Here is a 19,645-nt window from a genome sequence, read left to right as displayed (position 1 = left end):
CGAAACCTGAAGGATCTGGAGAAGGTCTGTATGGAGGAGTGGGCCAAAATCCCTGCTGCAGTGTGTGCAAACCTGGTCAAGACCTACAGGAAACGTATGATCTCTGTAATTGCAAACAAAGGTTTCTGTACCAAATATTAAGTTCTGCTTTTCTGATGTATCAAATACGTATGTCATGCAATAAAATGCAAATGAAATACTTAAAAATCATACAATGTGATTTTCTGGATTTTTGTTTTAGATTCCGTCTCTCACAGTTGAAGTGTACCTATGATAAAAATTACAGACCTCTACATGCTTTGTAAGTAGGAAAACCTGCAAAATCGTCAGTGTATCAAATACTTGTTCTCCCCACTGTATGTGTGACTATCTGTTTTGATGTGACCCATTTAACAGTCTCAGTGAGTTTCTGTTTTTGTTTTTAGCACCCCTCTATGGCCATTGTGAAGGGAGCAGGCCTGGTCATGAAGGCCATCATTGAGGTGAGGCTGGGGGAGCAGGTCTTGATATGGAAAAGAGGTGAACTTTGATGATTATATTGCTAATGATATTGGTGATGATTATGATGATCAAGAAGAATATTTGTTTTGTTTATTAGGAGGGGGATAAGGAGATAGCCACTAAGATGCAGGAGCTGGCTCTGAGTGAGGGGGCCCTGCCCAGACACCTACACACCTCCATGTTCACAATCAGCTCAGACCAGAGGATGCTCACCAACAGGTAAAGGACATTGGGTCGAAATCAGTTTACTTCCGATTTATACACACATCTCCCATAACATCCATGCATGATTTACTCAAAAGTCCAAATTACGCATCCTTATCTCAATTTAGGATTCTGACAAACTCACTCATGGTTTTTAACTGTTTTCCCACAGGCAGCTAAGTCGTCACCTTGTGGGCCTGTGGACAGCAGAGAACCCCATCGCCATGAACCTCCTCAAGAGAATACTGGTGAGGCTCCAGACAGGTGTTCAGGCAATTCACTTGTGTACCATCCATACTGTCAGGGGCAGGGAACTTGATATTGTGTACAGTCTCTCCATCTTTTATTCTCTCTCCATCTCTCCCACCCTCAGCCGACGGGGCTGCTGGCGTACCTGGACAGCCCTGATCCAGTCCCGGAGAAAGACGTGGACAGGATGCACATCCGAGACAACGTCAAGATCGCCACGGTAACCTGTTGTAGCGACACTAGCCCAGATTCCCCTTTACCCACTCCATACTCTATTGTGGTACCTTTAGAAATTAATGTGTGCTTGTATGTTAACAGTACTGTATATTTTTCCCCGTTTGTCCACTACAGGACCAGTTTGGTCGGCAAAAGGTGCCTGACTGGCAGCGGGTGGCGGGCAAAGCAGCCAAAGAGGTGGAGAAGTTTGCCAAGGAGAAGGCCGACATCGTGCTGATGCACTGGAGGGACAAGATGGGCATTGCCCAGAAGGAGGTGAGGAGGGACTCACTGCTCGCTTTTCTCCCCCCATTCAGGGGCTCCATTCTGGGCCAGTAGCTCTATTGGTGATGCCCTCATTCTGGCTCCGCTGGCTCTTGCTCCTTCTGCTGGCGCTGAGTGGTATTGTAGACTCCCGAGTCACACTCTACTGCGTCCATATCTGTCTGCTGGACTGGTCCAGGTACTGTAGTACCAGTTAGCATGGCTAGCATCCAGCAGCTTTGCCATTACCTGGCTTGGGGGAGACACTCTGGCAACCTGTTGGTTTTGAACCACATTCGAACAAACCCTTTGCTATGCTGTTTTTGACGCCGCTGAGCAGATATGCGCTGCTTACTTCATGTGTGGTGTCTACGCTTGTCTACATGTGTCAGAGGGATCCACAGAGATCTTTTTAAAGTGTATTGGGATTTCTATTAAAACTGTTGGTGCAGTTATGACTTCTACTTTGGGCAACTAAGTGTATGAATGATGCCACTGATTGAGTAACCCTGTGCGTTATGGTGACAGAATGTAATGCAAGCATTTACAGTAACATAGTTAGTGTTGTGCGGTAGCAAAAACGGTAAATTAGATGTCTTGTTAGGACTAATGTGTGTTCTTGAGTAGAGCAGACCATATGACTGGGTCAGTCATTAACAGAAGACTCTCTGCCCTCCTGTCCTGTATGGGGTCACAGCTGCCTCGCTGCTCTGGCTCCGCTTCAAGTCTTTAATCGAATCACCTTTTCTATCAACTGGGCCACGACGCTGCCACAAACCGAAGTTCACCTATACTATATAATAATATGGCCATCACTGGGGTTTTCCTGGGATTTTCTCGCACTACACTAGTTTTTCTTCGTCTAGGTACTAAGATAAACAGGAACTTATTAGTGCGGATTCTGAATGAGACAGTTGTTAATGGCTTACTGTGGGTATAGGTGATTCCAGCTCAAATCAATCATTTAATTTACATTTCTTTCCTTTATCTGCCAACACAAACACTCAATCACTACCACAACTGTTGTGATTTGTATTTAATTATTATTAATTTGATTATATAGTAAAAAAAAAAATATATATATATATATATATATATATATATATATCATTGCATAAGGTGGTGAATCGTACTGTTTTTGTCGATAAAGATTTTGATAATGATGCAGATGACCTTTGACCTAACTTTATTGAGAAGCATCTCTGTTTGATCCGACTGAGGACCAATAATCTCTCTCTGTTGTCTCTTGCCCCACCCACCCCCTCTTGTCTGTTGTGGTTCTCGGCTGTCAATCAAATGCAGCAGGACAGAAATAACCCGGTAAGTAGAACTGACCAATGGGAACCCCTCTTCCACCCTCTTGACCCCTCCCTCTTTTACCTGTCAGTCATTTAGAGTTCATGCAACATGTTGTGGGATCCCATCTCTGTATTTAGATTTTTGTCACTGTTTATGTCAAAGGTTGTGTGTTTTTGTTGGTGTTTGTTATCATCACAGTATTTTTCACCTGATGGTCGGTGACATTAAACGTTGTCCGTCCATTTGAATTCATTAATACAGTAAAACATTTATTTGTGAAAAACTTACTATATATATATATATATACACACACACATACAGTGGGGAGAACAAGTATTTGATACGCTGCCGATTTTGCAGGTTTTCCTACTTACAAAGCATGTAGAGGTCTGTAATTTTTATCATATGTACACTTCAACTGTGAGAGATGGAATCTAAAACAAAAATCCAGAAAATCACATTGTATGATTTTTAAGTAATTAATTTGCATTTTATTGCATGACATAAGTATTTGATACATCAGAAAAGCAGAACTTAATATTTGGTACAGAAACCTTTGTTTGCAATTACAGAGATCATACGTTTCCTGTAGGTCTTGACCAGGTTTGCACACACTGCAGCAGGGATTTTGGCCCACTCCTCCATACAGACCTTCTCCAGATCCTTCAGGTTTCGGGGCTGTCGCTGGGCAATACGGACTTTCAGCTCCCTCCAAAGATTTTCTATTGGGTTCAGGTCTGGAGACTGGCTAGGCCACTCCAGGACCTTGAGATGATTCTTACGGAGCCACTCCTTAGTTGCGCTGGCTGTGTGTTTCGGGTCGTTGTCATGCTGGAAGACCCAGCCTCGACCCATCTTCAATGCTCTTACTGAGGGAAGGAGGTTGATGGCCAAAATCTCGCGATACATGGCCCCATCCATCCTCCCCTCAATACGGTGCAGTCGTCCTGTCCCCTTTGCAGAAAAGCATCCCCAAAGAATGATGTTTCCACCTCCATGCTTCACGGTTGGGATGGTGTTCTTGTGGTTGTACTCATCCTTCTTCTTCCTCCAAGCTGCTTGCCTATTGTCCTGTAGCCCATCCCAGCCTTGTGCAGGTCTACAATTTTATCCCTGATGTCCTTACACAGCTCTCTGGTCTTGGCCATTGTGGAGAGGTTGGAGTCTGTTTGATTGAGTGTGTGGACAGGTGTCTTTTATACAGGTAACGAGTTCAAACATGTGCAGTTAATACAGGTAATGAGTGGAGAACAGGAGGGCTTCTTAAAGAAAAATTAACAGGTCTGTGAGAGCTGGAATTCTTACTGGTTGGTAGGTGATCAAATACTTATGTCATGCAATAAAATGCAAATTAATTACTTAAAAATAATACAATGTGATTTTCTGGATTTTTGTTTTAAAAATTACAGACCTCTACATGCTTTGTAAGTAGGAAAACCTGCAAAATCGGCAGTGTATCAAATACTTGTTCTCCCCACTGTGTGTGTGTGTGTGTGTGTGTGTGTGTGTGTGTGTATATGTATACAGTGGGGGAAAAAAGTATTTAGTCAAATCAAATTTTATTGGTCACATGCGCCGAATACAACAGGTGCAGACATCACAGTGAAATGCTTACTTACAGCCCTTAACCAACAGTGCATTTATTTTTAACAAAAAAAGTAAAAATAAAACAACAACAAAAAAAGTGTTGAGAAAAAAAAGAGCAGAAGTAAAATAAAATAACAGTAGGGAGGCTATATATACAGGGGGGTACCGGTGCAGAGTCAATGTGCGGGGGCACCGGCTAGTTGAGGTAGTTGAAGTAATATGTACCGGTTGTGCAAGTTCTCCCACTTAAAAAGATGAGAGAGGCCTGTAATTTTCATCATAGGTACACGTCAACTATGACAGACAAAATGAGAAAAAAAAATCCTGAAAATCACATTGTAGGATTTTTTATGAATTTATTTGCAAATTATGGTGGAAAATAAGTATTTGGTCAATAACAAAAGTTTCTCAATACTTTGTTATATACCCTTTGTTGGCAATGACACAGGTCAAACGTTTTCTGTAAGTCTTCAAGGTTTTCACACACTGTTGCTGGTATTTTGGCCCATTCATCCATGCAGATCTCCTCTAGAGCAGTGATGTTTTGGGGCTGTCACTGGGCAACACAGACTTTCAACTCCCTCCAAAGATTTTCTATGGGGTTGAGATCTGGAGACTGGCTAGGCCACTCCAGGACCTTGAAATGCTTCTTACGAAGCCACTCCTTCGTGTCCCGGGCGGTGTGTTTGGGATCATTGTCATGCTGAAAGACCCAGCCACGTTTCATCTTCAATGCCCTTGCTGATGGAAGGAGGTTTTCACTCAAAATATCACGATACATGGCCCCATTCATTCTTTCCTTTACACGGATCAGTCGTCCTGGTCCCTTTGCAGAAAAACAGCCCCAATGCATGATGTTTCCACCCCCATGCTTCACAGTAGGTATGGTGTTCTTTGGATGCAACTCAGCATTCTTTGTCCTCCAAACACGACGAGTTGAGTTTTTACCAAAAAGTTATATTTTGGTTTCATCTGACCATATGACATTCTCCAAATGCACTCTAGCAAACTTCAGACGGGCCTGGACATGTACTGGCTTAAGCAGGGGGACACGTCTGGCACTGCAGGATTTGAGTCCGTGGCGGCGTAGTGTGTTACTGATGGTAGGCTTTGTTACTTTGGTCCCAGCTCTCTGCAGGTCATTCACTAGGTCCCCCCGTGTGGTTCTGGGATTTTTGCTCACCGTTCTTGTGATCAGTTTGACCCCACGGGGTGAGATCTTGCGTGGAGCCCCAGATCGAGGGAGATTATCAGTGGTCTTGTATGTCTTCCATTTCCTAATAATTGCTCCCACAGTTGATTTCTTCAAACCAAGCTGCTTACCTATTGCAGATTCAGTCTTCCCAGCCTGGTGCAGGTCTACAATTTTGTTTCTGGTGTCCTTTGACAGCTCTTTGGTCTTGGCCATAGTGGAGTTTGGAGTGTGACTGTTTGAGGTTGTGGACAGGTGTCTTTTATACTGATAACAAGTTCAAACAGGTGCCATTAATACAGGTAACGAGTGGAGGACAGAGGAGCCTCTTAAAGAAGAAGTTACAGGTCTGTGAGAGCCAGAAATCTTGCTTGTTTGTAGGTGACCAAATACTTATTTTCCACCATAATTTGCAAATAAATTCATAAAAAATCCTTCAATGTGATTTTCTGGATTTTTCCCCCTCAATTTGTCTGTCATAGTTGACGTGTACCTATGATGAAAATTACAGGCCTCTCTCATCTTTTTAAGTGGGAGAACTTGCACAATTGGTGGCTGACTAAATACTTTTTTCCCCCACTGTATATATATATATATATATATATATAGTAACATCTGTCCACAGGGGATAGATAAAGTACACGCCATTCAATACTAGGGCTGGGAATTGCCAGGGACCTCACGATAGGATATTATCACGATACTTATGTGCCGATACGATATGTATTGCTATTCTCACGTTTCTATATGTATTGAGATTCGATACTGTGATTTTATTGCGATTCGATGTTCCAAACATATTGCTCACCACATGTCTGCTGCAGAGGGACAAGATGGAGCCATGAGAACTAGTTTTGATCAGTCATAGAAATAAAAGTGCTGAAAATAAATTGGCTCCCTACATAAAAAGAAGATGGAGAACAAGCTATGAAGGAAAAACACTGCAGTTTTGGGGCAGGTACAGCCAACTAGCGCAAAAATAATATTGCGACATTGTCGATACGATATATCGTCAAAAATAATATTGTCTACTGGCAAACAAGCTTTGCAGTAATGATCAATTAGCGGATATTGCAACTATTGAATCCGAATCAGGTGAATTACTATCAGAACCTAAAATAATCAACCAAAGATTCTCCCTTTTCTATAACAAATTGTACACCTCTGTTTTGTAAATCCACACCAAGTCAGATCAAGTCTTTTTAAAAAGATATTAGAACTCCTCTTCTCTCAACGGAGGAAGCCGGCTTGCAGAGAGCCCAACTCTCTCTCTATGAAGCCAGAAGGGCATTGGATACATGAATAAAGGCTAATCACCTGGTTGTGACAGTATTCCTCCTGAGGTCTATTTAAAATTGTATTAGGTCCTCTGTTACTTCAAATTATCAACACAGCCGTTCACAAAGGTTCATTTGGAAGGGATGTAAATACAGCACTAATTTCGCTTTTATTTAAAAAAGGGTAATGACGCCACCCAGTGCTCTCACTATTGCCTTCTATCTTTGATAAACTATTTTCTAAAATTCTGTCATCCCATCTCGAAACTTACCCAAATTGGTACATCTGGACCAAAGCGGATTTGTTAAAAAAAGATTATCCTCAGATAATCTCCATTACATGCTTCATCAGAAACCTAAGCTCCTAGGGCAGTTCTATCTCTCGACGCAGAAAAAGCTTTTGATAGACTAGAATGGTCATATCTTTGGTCGGTGTTGGAACATATGGGACTTGGCTCCAATTTTCATTAATGTGATTTAAATATTATATGCCAATCCCTCAGACATAGTAATAACAGGCAATACCTGCTCTGTTCCGTTCAGAATAACTACAAGTAGCAGGCAGGGTGATCCCATCTCACCTCTGCCAGGTGAATCCAGGTGAAAGCTATGATCCCTTATTGATGTCACTTGTTAAATCCACAGTGTAGATGAAGGGGAAGAGACGGGTTAAATAATGATTTTTAAGCCTTGAGACAATTAAGACCTGGATTGTGTATGTGTGCCACTGAGGGTGAATGGGCAAGACAAAAGATTTAAGTGCCTTTAAATGGGGGTATTTCCCGTGTGTATCAAGAATGCTCCACCACCCAAAGGACATCCAGCCAATTTGACACAACTGTGGGAAGCATTGGAGTCAATATTGGTCCATTCCTCGAAGAATTGAGGCTGTTCGGAGGGCAACTCAATATTAGGAATGTGTTCCTAATGTTTGGTATACTCGGTGTACGCCGACGATATCTTACTTTATCTAGACAATGTATCTCAATCCCTCCCAAACGCTTTGAAGATCATAGACAAATTCAGCTCCATCTCAAGTTATAAAATAAATCTAACCAAATCTGCCCTACTGCCTATCAAGACTTATGGAATCCCAATCGTTTCCCATTTTAAATATTTGGGAATAGATATATTTCCTTCCTTAGATAAAACCATTGTCAGAAACTTTGACAGACCGCTCAAATGAATTCAATCCGACCTCAGTAGATGGACTAACATCCCAGTTGCTTTAACTTGCAGAATATCTATTTTCAAAATTAATAATTTGCCACGCCTGAATTTCTATAGTTCAATGCTTCCCTTGTCTCCCCATTCTGGCTATTGGGAAAAAGTCCATAGTGCAGTTTCTAAATTTATATGGCAAGGTAAGCGATCACTGTTAAATGCTTCTGGAACAAAGTTACAAGAATAATTTCTAAGTGCATGAATGTAAATATTCAATGCTTTGCATCTGCTATGTTACTTAACAACGATAGCTCCTTGAATCTCTCAATAAATCGGAGACTATTACTGCTGGCAGACAGATGGCAATCACCTCACTCTCCCAATTCGCTAGTCGATACAGTTGCTATTAGAAGTTATAACATTAGGGGAGGTGGGAAGGGGTGGAAAACATGGCTTCTAGGTGGTGGTTGGTTGGAGGGAGACATGTTGGATGGGTGGGGTTGGGGCGAATGGGGTGGAGGCTCTCTTTAAAAACATTTTTTTAATACTAAATGTTTTGTTACTTTTTGGCTCTTTCATGCGAGCTAAATATTAAATTAGATGAATTAGTGTATTGTGCATGTAGCCCCCCCCAACAAGAAACATTTATAAAGATTTAGTCACAAAAATAAAATAAATAAATATTCCGATATGTATTTATACATTTTTCCCCTCCACTCACATTGTCTCATCCTTTCATGTAGAGCAGTTGTCCAACAACCCAGAGAGAAAGTGTAGTAGTGACTGACTGACATTGTTCTTGGCTGCTCTACTACAGAACCCCAATCAAAAGCCTGTCATTCTGAGGAAGAGGAGACAGAGGATCAAGATTGAAGCCAACTGGGAGCTCTTCTACTACAGGTAGCTACAATTGGTCACGTACTCACAAAATGACCTCCTTACTGTCTCTCTTACTATTATAGGCTTTTATAGGCATTTTTCATGTATGTAATGTTTCTTCAGCTGGAGCAGCCTTCTACTTTAAATTATTAAATAAATTCAATCAATGCATGAAAAGTTATTATTTTGGTTTTGGATAAGTAGTCCTGTCTTTATCTCTGGTTCTCCTGTGTCCCAGGTTCCAGTTGGACCACGCGCGGCCCAACCTCATCTGGAACCTGAAGACACGCGAGGAGCTGCGGGATGCTCTGGAGGGCGAGATGAGGGCCTTCGGCGTGGACCGCGAGCTGGGCAACGCTAGCGTCATCTCCTGGAACCACCAGGAGTTTGAGGTCAGGGGTCAAACCAAATTACGACCATATTATATGATCATTAATCAACACAGCATGTGGATTGGTAGCTGACGTGTGTGTGTGGGTTGTGTGCGTTTGCATGTGTGTGTTGCAGGTGAAGTACGAGTGCCTTTCGGATGAGATCAAGATTGGTGATTATTACCTGCGTCTGCTGCTGGAAGAGGATGGGACGGACGAGTCGAGGTCCATCAAGAGATCGTAAGACATCAGCTACCTACAACACGATCAGCCATGTCTAAGCCATCTAATGACAATGTTGCTCTTGCATCCAATCGAAAGGCATAAATTAAAATGTTTCAATTGTTACATTTTCCCAAAGTAAACGTTTCAAACCGCAATATCCCTCCGTCCATACATCTCTCTCTCTCTCTCTCTCTCTCTCTCTCAGGTATGAGTTCTTCAATGAGCTCTACCACCGTTTCCTGCTCACGCCTAAAGTCACCATGAAGTGCCTGTGCCTGCAGGCTCTCACCATCGTCTATGGGAAGTGCTGCGATGAGATTGGCCCCTTCACCGACACCAAGTACATCATGGGCATGCTGGACCGGGTCAGTGATGCTGACACAGACACACAGAAGCAGTATCACATAGCGCAACATTTTTGCACAGATGGGTCAGCCAAAGAGAACTTAATTGCAGTGCACGCTTGCCCCCACACAAACACGTCGGCAGGGGTTGGAAACTCACTATATGAAAGCTGAAGGCTGTCTAATAAAATACAGATTTTAAAATACCAGTTTTATATCAACCCAAAATATATACCTTGTAGGCTAACACATAATAACACAATTTAATCAATATATACTGAACAAAAATATAAACGCAACATGTAAAGTGTTGGTCTCATGTTTCATGAGCTGAAATAAAAGATCCCAGAAATGTTCCATACGCACAAAAAGCTTATTTCTCTTAAATGTTGTGCACAAATTTGTTTACATCCCTGTTAGTGAGCATTTCTCCTTTGTCAAGATAATCCATCCACCTGACAGGTTTGGCATATCAAGAAGCTGATTAAACAGCATGATCATTACACAGGTGCACCTTGTGCTGGGGACAATAAAAGGCCACTCTAAAATGTGCAGTTTTGTCACAACACAATGCCGCAGATGCCTCCAAGTTTTGAGGGAGCGTGCAATTGGCATGCTGACTGCAGGAATGTTCATTTCTCTACCATATGCCACCTCCAATGTCATTTTAGAGAATTTGGCAGACCACGTGTATGGCGTTGTGTGGGCGAGCGGTTTGCTGATGTCAAAGTTGTGAACAGAGTGCCCCATGGTGGCGGTGGGGTTATGGTATGGGCAGGCATAAGCTACGGACAACGAGCACGATTGCATTTTATCGATGGCAATTTGAATGCACAGAGATACAGTGATTAGATCCTGAGGCCCATTCTCATGCCATGTCGCAAGGATCTGTACACAGTTCCTAGAAGCTGAAAATGTCTGTCATTCCATGGCCTGCATACTCACCATACATGTCACCCACTGAGCATGTTTGGGATGCTCTGGATCGACGTGTACGACAGCGTGTTCCAGTTCCCGCCAATATCCAGCAACTTTGCACAGCCATTGAATAGGAATGGGACAACATTCCCACAGGCCACAATCAACAGCCTGATCAACTCTATGCGAAGGAGATGTTGCGCTGCATGAGGCAAATGGTGGTCACACCAGATACTGACTGGTTTTCTGATCTGTGACAAACATATGCATATCTTATGTGAAACCCATAGATTAGGGCCTAATGAATTTATTTAAATTGACTGATTTTCTTACGTGAACTGTGACTCAGTAAAATCGTTTAAATTGTTGCATGTTGCATTCATATTTCTGTTCATATTTTGCTACAATATCACAAAGACATTGTAAGTTATAGAGCCCAGGAACCACCACATGTGGATTGCTATTTCTAAAAAAAAGTGATATTTCTAATAGTGTCTATTGTCGTTGTCTTTTTAGTTTTTATCTGCAGCGGAAGATAAATGGAGTATCATTGAATAGCCTAAAATTACTGTCATAGGCTTTTTAAAATTAAAAACATATAAAAAACTAAAAAACTGGGAGAAAAGTTATTTCAACCTTCTAATAGTTCAATTGATTTCAATTTCCGATATTTCCATACACTGGCAATAGACCGAAATAAATGTATCAGGTTTAACCGGTAGAGGGCAAGACTGCACAGCCTCCCCTTGAGTAACCAAACCGAATCTGTCTAACAGGAACTCAAACAGGTACATATTGGCCCCTCCCAGGACCATACAATTAATTACCCAATTACAACCAATAAACTGGCTCTACAATGTGTAAAGTAATTTCCACATCCATTGTTACATTGGTACATTCGTCTTAATAGATTTAAGGATTATTATTAGCCTAATGAAATTTCATCACCATTCGTACATGGAACAATAATCTCCAATTATTCAACGTAGACTCTAAAGCAGCCTATTTCTATGTGCACTGAGGCGTGCGCGTTCCTATTACGCACAACCAGAATGACAGACCTATAGGACACAGACACACAGAACTCCAACATAACCCGGGAAATACGAACAAAGGAAACCATACATAGAATTAAATAAACAGAACTTCTACCTCATGAGACTTACGAAAGTTCATGTACACAACGAACATCACGCCCACTCAAAAATGGTAGATTAAAATGTATCGTATGAAACAGAAATGTCTAAGTGTTGGAATAACCTGTACGGGGATGGAATGCTGAAACGCTAGCAATTATTGTAGGATTAGATGGAATATAGATTTGCCACATATGCATTTAAACGTGTGAAAGCAACAGCAAACATTTCAACAAGCGAACAAAGCGCTCTTCACTGGCGAGAGTTTGGAGGGTGCAAGTGTATCCTATAGATCATAAGTAAATGATACATTTCAAGCAATTTTGACATACATAAAGACCAGTAGGCCTATGCTAGTAATTGTTGCTTGATGCCCAATTGCTGGAGAGCTTGCAAAGTAAATGGTTAATATTCTTGATCACCAAACAATTTTTGGAGCTGCATATTTATTATGACAATCCTCCTAGGGAGTACAATTTGACGTTTGCGCTCCACCCGATCCTATAGCTGTACAGCAAATCATCAATTGCTAGCTCACCCGACAGTTTGCTGGTCCAATCAGAGGGCCAAGTGTGTTTTTTACTAGCCAATCCGTTGCACGTTTTTTTGCAAGGGAGATTACTGCGGCGACTGTCTCTGGCTGTGTGGAGAGTCATCCACAGAGACCGCCACAAAATGAGTGACAAAACGTTACAAAACCTGGACAGATAATTTCAAGTCATCAGTCGAGTCCCGAGTCTTGAGGGTCCAAGTTTCAAGTTATTTTATTTTCTAAATCAAGTCATCAAATTTGCTAGCAATTATTGTAGGATTAGATGGAATATAGATTTGCCACATGCATTTAAACGTGTCCACAACTCTGTTCATTTTGAATAATAATAGGGCCTATTTTAAATTTGTATAATTAGTCGACTGACTCGTTACTTTTCTGAATATTTCCCCACAAGGCCCTATTTATCGCCACCTCTCTATTTTCACTTAATTCCTCCCTTCCCGCTCAACAGTTAAATTAAATACGTTTTGTCCTTCTCCTTGAATAATATCGGACTAGAATAAGATCCAGCGGCATTCACTTCTCTTCTCTTCACGAGGATTGCATGGTTATGGGTCTGAATAAATAACGGCTAAATGCATTCACCATCTTTCTCTCGGTCAAACTCCCCGCAAGTTTTTTTGGCTGCTGTATTTTACATGCAGCAAACGAGCAAGCTTGCATCCCTCTTTGAATGTTCTAAAAACATAAAAAATATATATCCATAATAACCCATCATTCATTAGCTAAATATAAGGCTAATACTCAATTGAATTTATTACCTGCACTATGTTGCGATAACCACCAGTGAAGAGACAGTTATGCTGTTGGATCCAATATCCGTAAATGGATGTTGATCATCTGCTGAAATGACAATGTTTCAATTTCTATAGTCATGTTCCAAAGAGTCTTTTTGTTGTTGTTGTTGTCTAATTTGAATTACCAAATGTCGGCCTTTTACCAGATCTGAATATTTTCGCATGAACTGTAGGTCTAACTGATCAAATTCCTATAGGCTAGGCTATATAGATTATATAATATTCTGCCCATGAATTAATTTATTTTAGGGCATAGCGTAAAAAAAACAGCCATACATGATTTAGCAACAAACATACACAACATTGTTGCAAATTTTTTGATAACAGACTCATAAACACAATCAAGCAATAGGCTACACAGCTGTTTCCCTCCCAAATACATGGGAACTCAACATATTGTAGTGCAATGTGCGGAGGGCTCTGTAGGCAGTGTTGTACAGTCGCGTTTTGCTCGACAAAAAGCCACACACACACAGTTCCTTTGGGACAGCTTTGAAATGGTAACTTCTCCCTCTCCCCCTCTGTATTTACAGTCTACAGACAAACTGGAAAGAGACAGACTGATCCTTTTCCTTAACAAACTCATTCTCAACAAGAAAAATGTGAAGGAGGTGATGGACTCCAATGGAGTTCGTATCCTAGTGGACCTGCTCACCCTGGCCCACCTACACACCAGCCGAGCCACCGTCCCACTACAGGTCTTTACAACTGCCCTGTCTGAACCACCCAAATTGTAGTGTATTCTTCTTAACACATATCTAAAGTTGTATGTTTTGATACAGTTACAGGTTTTGGAAGCGTATAACTATTCAAATAGAAATTTGACAGCTATATGCTTCAGTAACAGGCCAGTCTGTCTGGTTTCATGCTAATAACATGTCTTTGTGTCTGTCAGAGCAATGTGATCGAGGCCGGGGCGGACATGAAGAGGGAGAGCGAGAAGGAGTGGTACTTTGGGAACGCAGACAAAGAGAGGAGGGGCCCCTTTAGCTTTGAAGAGGTATGTTTCTATGAAATGCTAAACCAAGACTAATGCTTAGCTCTACTTCAAAAGAAAAATCCTAAGTCTGATTATCTGGATCCAGTTGCGTTGATTAGTTTTTTTTTGGTATCTCCAAGACAAGGCACATTTTTGTAATGTGGGTGAACTATCCCTGAGTATGATATCTTTATGACTGAACACGTGCATGTGCCTCCCCCACCGCTCCAGATGCAGGAATTCTGGAACACGGGGGTGCTGACGGCCAAGACGCGGTGCTGGGCCCAGGGCATGGACGGCTGGCGCCCCCTGCAGGCCATCCCCCAGCTCAAGTGGTGCCTGCTGGCCAGTGGGCAGGCGGTGATGAACGAGACGGACCTGGCCACGCTCATCCTCAACATGCTGATCACCATGTGCTCCTACTACCCCAGCAGGTAGGGAGAAGATCATCAGTTATCTCCTTTTGTCCCACTTCTGTTCTCTCTCAATGTCTTTCTTTCGTTCTCTCTCTTTTATTCTCTTTCATTCCCTCTTGTTCTTTCATTCTCACTTACATTTTCTCCCTCTCTATTTTATTCTTTCTCTCTCTTTCATTTTCTCTCTCATTCCCTCTCTTTCATTCTCTCGCTGAACCCCAGTTTAAAGTGTGAGTGTGTCTCCATCTTTCCCCAGGGACCAGGACAATGCCATTATTCGTCCTTTACCCAAGATCAAGAGAATGATCAGTGACAACACCTGCCTCCCTCACATTGTCCAGGTGAGTGAAACCAACCTGTTATTAGCTCCATCTCCCTCCCATAGTTAATATCATTCACATGTTTGGTTGTCATTCAAATCACTATCCTACCACTTTAGCCAGCTGGACTGGTATTCATAAAGGATCTCAGATAGGGAGTGCTGATCTAGGATCAGGTCCCCCGCTCCATTGTTTATAATCTATAAGGTCAAACTTATCCTAGATCAGTACCTCTACTCTGAGAAGCGTTATGAATATGATTCCTGAAATGTACTGAGGTTAATGTAGACCCAGGTCTCCCTTGTGAAAAGATGTCTTCTGACCTCAATGGCACTTCCTGGTTAAATAAAATCAAATGTCATGAAACGTGTACTATTTCCTCTTCCCTTCTCCAATCAGCTGCTGCTGACCTTTGACCCCATCCTGGTGGAGAAGGTGGCCAACGTGCTGTACCTGGTGATGCAGGACAACCCCAACCTGCAGCGCCTCTACCTCACTGGCATCTTCTTCTTCATTATGATGTACACCGGCTCCAACGTGCTGCCTGTGGCCAGGTCAGACTGGTGGAGAGATGCACGCATGTCATACACACGCACACACCACGAACCACGCATGACAAACACTCATGTCACACACACGTATACACACATACTTACACACTCACGTATGCTCATGTATTCACGCGCATACACATACATGCAGGTGTATATATATATATATATATATATATATATATATATATATATATATATATATATATATATATATATATATATATATATATATATAATTATATATATATATATATATATATATTTGCTCTGGAAAAAATTTAAGAGACCACTGCAAATGTTTCTTAAATCAGCATCTCTACATGTATGACAGCCATTCCATTCCAGTGTCTGTTGAATTCCAACACAGGCACACCTCAGTCTACTGAATTAGGTACTGATTAGGTGATCACCTGAACCAAATCTTATTTAACGGGGAAAAGTATAAAAACCACTGCTGTGGTCATCACTATCCTCTTGCAATAGGACCAGCTGGATGGCAAAAACCGTGCTAATAGTACCTCAAAAGTAATATTAATCAAAAAATAACTATTGACCATGCCAAAAGAGTTGAAAAGGAAAGTTTGAGTGAGGAAAATCATCAAGTGACCTATAAAAAGAATGGCAAACGGCAGCTGGGGTGAAGTGCACGGCGAGGACGATTCGAAACAGGCTCCTAGGGGCAGGGCTGAAGTCGTGCAAAGCTAGAAAAAAGCCCTTCATCAATGAGAAGCAAAGAAGAGCCAGGCTGAGGTTTGCAAAATACCATATGGATTGGACCGTAGAGGACTGGAGTAAGGTCATCTTCTTTGATGAGTCCAATTTTCAGCTTTTCCCAACACCTGGTCGTCTAATGGTTAGACGGAGACCTGGAGAGGCCTACAAGCCACAGTGTCTCGCACCCACTGTGAAATTTGGTGGAGGATCGGTGATGATCTGGGGGTGCTTCAGCAAGGCTGGAATCTGGCAGATTTGTCTTTGTGAAGGACGCATGAATCAAGCCACGTACAAGGTTGTCCTGGAAGAAAACTTGCTTCCTTTTGCTCTGACATTGTTCCCCAACTCTGAGGATTGTTTTTTCCAGCAGGACAATGCGCCATGCCACACAGCCAGGTCAATGAAGGTGTGGATGGAGGACCACCAGATCAAGACCCTGTCATGGCCAGCTCAATCTCCAGACCTGAACCCCATTGAAAACTTCTGGAATGTGATCAAGAGGAAGATGGATGGTCACAAGCCATCAAACAAAGCCGAGCTGCTTGAATTTTTGCACCAGGAGTGGCATAAAGTCACCCAACATCAATGTGAAAGACTGGTGGAGAGCATGCCAAGACGCATGAAAGCTGTGATTGAAAATCAGGGTTATTCCACCAAATATTGATTTCTGAACTCTTCCTAAGTTAAAACATTAGTATTGTGTTGTTTAAAAATGAACATGAACTTATTTTCTTTCATTATATTATTCAAGGTCTGACAACACTGCATCTTTTTTGTTATTTTGACCAGTTGTCATTTTCTGCAAACAAATGCTCTAAATGAAAATATTTTTATTTGGAATTTGGGAGAAATGTTGTCAGTAGTTTATAGAATAAAACAAAAATGTTATTTTTACCCAAACACATACCTATAAATAGTAAAACTAGAGAAACTGATCATTTTGCAGTGGTCTCTTAATTTTTTCCGCAGCTGTGTGTATGTATATATGTATATATATATATCCTAATTATTTTCTGTTGGCCTAAGTTACATCTTGTGGTTTCCTTTAGGTTCCTGAAGTACACTCACCTGAAGCAGGCCTTCAAGTCAGAAGAGGCCAAAGGTACAGACATTGTGCAGCGCAGTGTTCTGGGGCCGGTCCTGCCCGAGGCCATGGTGTGTTACCTGGAAAACTATGAGGCAGAACGCTTTTCTGAGATCTTCCTTGGAGAATTTGACACGCCCGAGGCCATCTGGAGCAGCGAGATGAGGTAGGCACAAGCTTGCTGTCATTGTCCTTTGACTGTCTTTTGCCGAGTCTGAATTCAAATCTCAGGTGCTATCCCCAATTACTTTTTTTACCGGATTTGAAAGGACCAGATGGGTGTAGAAGGATTGTTTTTGGACCAAGACTTTCTCTCTCTCGGTCATCTACACATCTGCCTCTTGTGTGTTGGATTGTGTGTCCCCCCCAGGCGGTTGATGATTGAGAAGCTTGCGGCCCACCTGGCTGACTTCAGCCCGCGGCTGTACAGCAACACACGGGCCCTCTACCAGTACTGCCCCATCCCCGTGGTCAGCTTCCCCCAGTTGGACAACGAGCTCTTCTGCAACATCTACTACCTCCGGCACCTGTGTGACGCCAACCGCTTCCCCAACTGGCCCATCCGAGAGCCCGTACGTTGATGTGAACTGTGTGTGTGTGCAACTATATGATGGCAGAATGGGATTGTGAGAGGCTGATTGATTGACTAGTGAAGGTGTGTTTTGGAAGTGCTTCCGACTGCAGCACCTATACTAAAAGTGTATATGAAAGGGATGGAGACCCTAATAGTTCTCTCCTCATTGGTCTCTATTGTGTTCTGCCCCCTGCAGGTGAAGCTGCTGAAGGACACCCTGGAGGCCTGGAAGAGGGAGGTAGAGAAGAAGCCTCCCTCCATGTCTGTAGACGATGCCTACGAAGTCCTCAACCTGCCCAAAGGACAGGGACAGTAAGTGGTCGTTCATATATGAAGAAAAATACGCTTCTCCCTTCCCTCTGTCATCTCTACTCTCTACACTCTACTCAGCAAATTAGATGTAGTCTATCACAGTGCCATCCATTTTGTCACTAAAGCCCCATATACTACCCACCATTTGTGACCTGTACGCTCTCGTTGGCTGGCCCTCACTACATATTCGCCGCCAAACCCACTGGCTCCAGGCCATCTATAAATCACTTCTAGGCAAATCCCCGCCTTATCTTAGATCATTGGTCACCATAGCAACACCGACCCGTAGTATGCGTTCCAGCAGGTATATCTCACTGGTCATCCCCAAAGCCAACACCTCCTTGGGCCGCCATTCCTTCCAGTTCTCTGCTGCAAATGACTGGAACGAACTGCAAAAATCTCTGAAGCTGGAGACTCTTATCTCCCTCACTAACTTTAAGCATCAGTTGTCAGAGCAGCTTACCCATTACTGCACCTGTATACAGCCCATCTGTAATTAGCCCACCCAACTACCTCATCCCCATATTGTTATTTATTTTGCTCATTTGCACCCCAGTATCTCTATTTGCACATCATCTTCTGCACATCTATCACTCCAGTGTTAATACTAAATTGTAATTATTTTGCACTATGGCCTATTTATTGCCTTACCTCCATAAATAATAATTATAAATAACTTACTACATTTGCACACACTGTATATATATTTTCTATTGTGTTATTGACTGTACGTTTTGTTTTTGTTTATTCCATGTGTAACTCTGTGTTGTTGTTTTTATCACACTGCTTTGCTTTATCTTGGCCAGGTCGCAGTTGTAAATGAGAACTTGTTCTCAACTGGCTTACCTGGTTAAAAAAAGAAAATAATCTCTCCTCTACAAGATGTCTATCAGTGGAATATTTTAGATGTTCTGATTGTTATACAATGGTTTTTCCACAGGCATGAGGAGAGTAAGATCAGGAAGGCCTACTTCAGACTGGCGCAGAAATACCATCCGGACAAGAACCCAGAGGGCAGGGTACGTTATCTCACCACTGCTGCATCCCAGATGTAGTGCATTATATAGGGCAGTGGTCACAAACAAAACTTGCAATGTGTTTTTTAATGTTTTCCATCGCATGACCTAATGAACATGACCCTGTATTATTGGGCCTTCTGTGTTGTGTGGTTGGTCGATCTCCAAGGCTTCCTAGTCGATTGCCAAACGTTTCTGTAAAAAACCCAACGATAAAGCCTCGAATTCCTTTTTTTATTTTTTTACGCTGTGGCGGTAGGTGCACTTACATTTGACATTTTAGTCATTTAGCAGACGCTCTTATCCAGAGCGACTTACAGTTAGTGAGTGCATACATTTTTCATACTGGCCCCCCGTGGGAATCGAACCCACAACCCTGGCGTTGCAAGCGCCATGCTCTACCAACTGAGCTACAGGAGGCCACTTGTTTCCATTTTGAACCATTTCATGTGTCTGAAGCTACAAATTCCCCGGACAGCAAATCAAGTGCAACTATAAGC

At 42.2% G+C, this 19,645-nt stretch overlaps 1 protein-coding gene across 4 annotated transcripts in view; it reads left to right on the top strand.

Moving 5' to 3' along the window:
* The window catches only part of LOC121550053 (dnaJ homolog subfamily C member 13-like), a 69,036-nt gene that overhangs the window by 38,964 nt on the left and 10,427 nt on the right, over positions 1 to 19,645 (top strand). For all 4 annotated transcript variants that reach the window (XR_006657767.1, XM_045210570.1, XM_041862159.2 and 1 more), the window contains 19 exons: positions 426 to 482; positions 599 to 720; positions 878 to 953; positions 1,079 to 1,174; positions 1,306 to 1,446; positions 2,737 to 2,754; positions 8,771 to 8,853; positions 9,071 to 9,224; positions 9,340 to 9,443; positions 9,634 to 9,793; positions 13,710 to 13,874; positions 14,072 to 14,176; positions 14,387 to 14,589; positions 14,828 to 14,912; positions 15,291 to 15,445; positions 17,209 to 17,409; positions 17,614 to 17,815; positions 18,014 to 18,129; positions 19,070 to 19,148. Coding sequence is in view for 3 of the 4 variants with exons in the window: in XM_045210570.1 (XP_045066505.1) it covers positions 426 to 482; positions 599 to 720; positions 878 to 953; positions 1,079 to 1,174; positions 1,306 to 1,446; positions 2,737 to 2,754; positions 8,771 to 8,853; positions 9,071 to 9,224; positions 9,340 to 9,443; positions 9,634 to 9,793; positions 13,710 to 13,874; positions 14,072 to 14,176; positions 14,387 to 14,589; positions 14,828 to 14,912; positions 15,291 to 15,445; positions 17,209 to 17,409; positions 17,614 to 17,815; positions 18,014 to 18,129; positions 19,070 to 19,148 (2,322 nt within the window). In the remaining variant the exon portion in view is untranslated. The remainder of the gene's footprint in view (positions 1 to 425; positions 483 to 598; positions 721 to 877; positions 954 to 1,078; positions 1,175 to 1,305; positions 1,447 to 2,736; positions 2,755 to 8,770; positions 8,854 to 9,070; positions 9,225 to 9,339; positions 9,444 to 9,633; positions 9,794 to 13,709; positions 13,875 to 14,071; positions 14,177 to 14,386; positions 14,590 to 14,827; positions 14,913 to 15,290; positions 15,446 to 17,208; positions 17,410 to 17,613; positions 17,816 to 18,013; positions 18,130 to 19,069; positions 19,149 to 19,645) is intronic.

This window comes from Coregonus clupeaformis, chromosome 34 (genome assembly GCF_020615455.1).
Source record: "Coregonus clupeaformis isolate EN_2021a chromosome 34, ASM2061545v1, whole genome shotgun sequence".
NCBI classification, from domain to species: Eukaryota; Metazoa; Chordata; class Actinopteri; order Salmoniformes; family Salmonidae; genus Coregonus; species Coregonus clupeaformis.
Note: the sequence above shows the minus strand (reverse complement) of the source record. Positions and strands in the feature narration are given on the sequence as shown.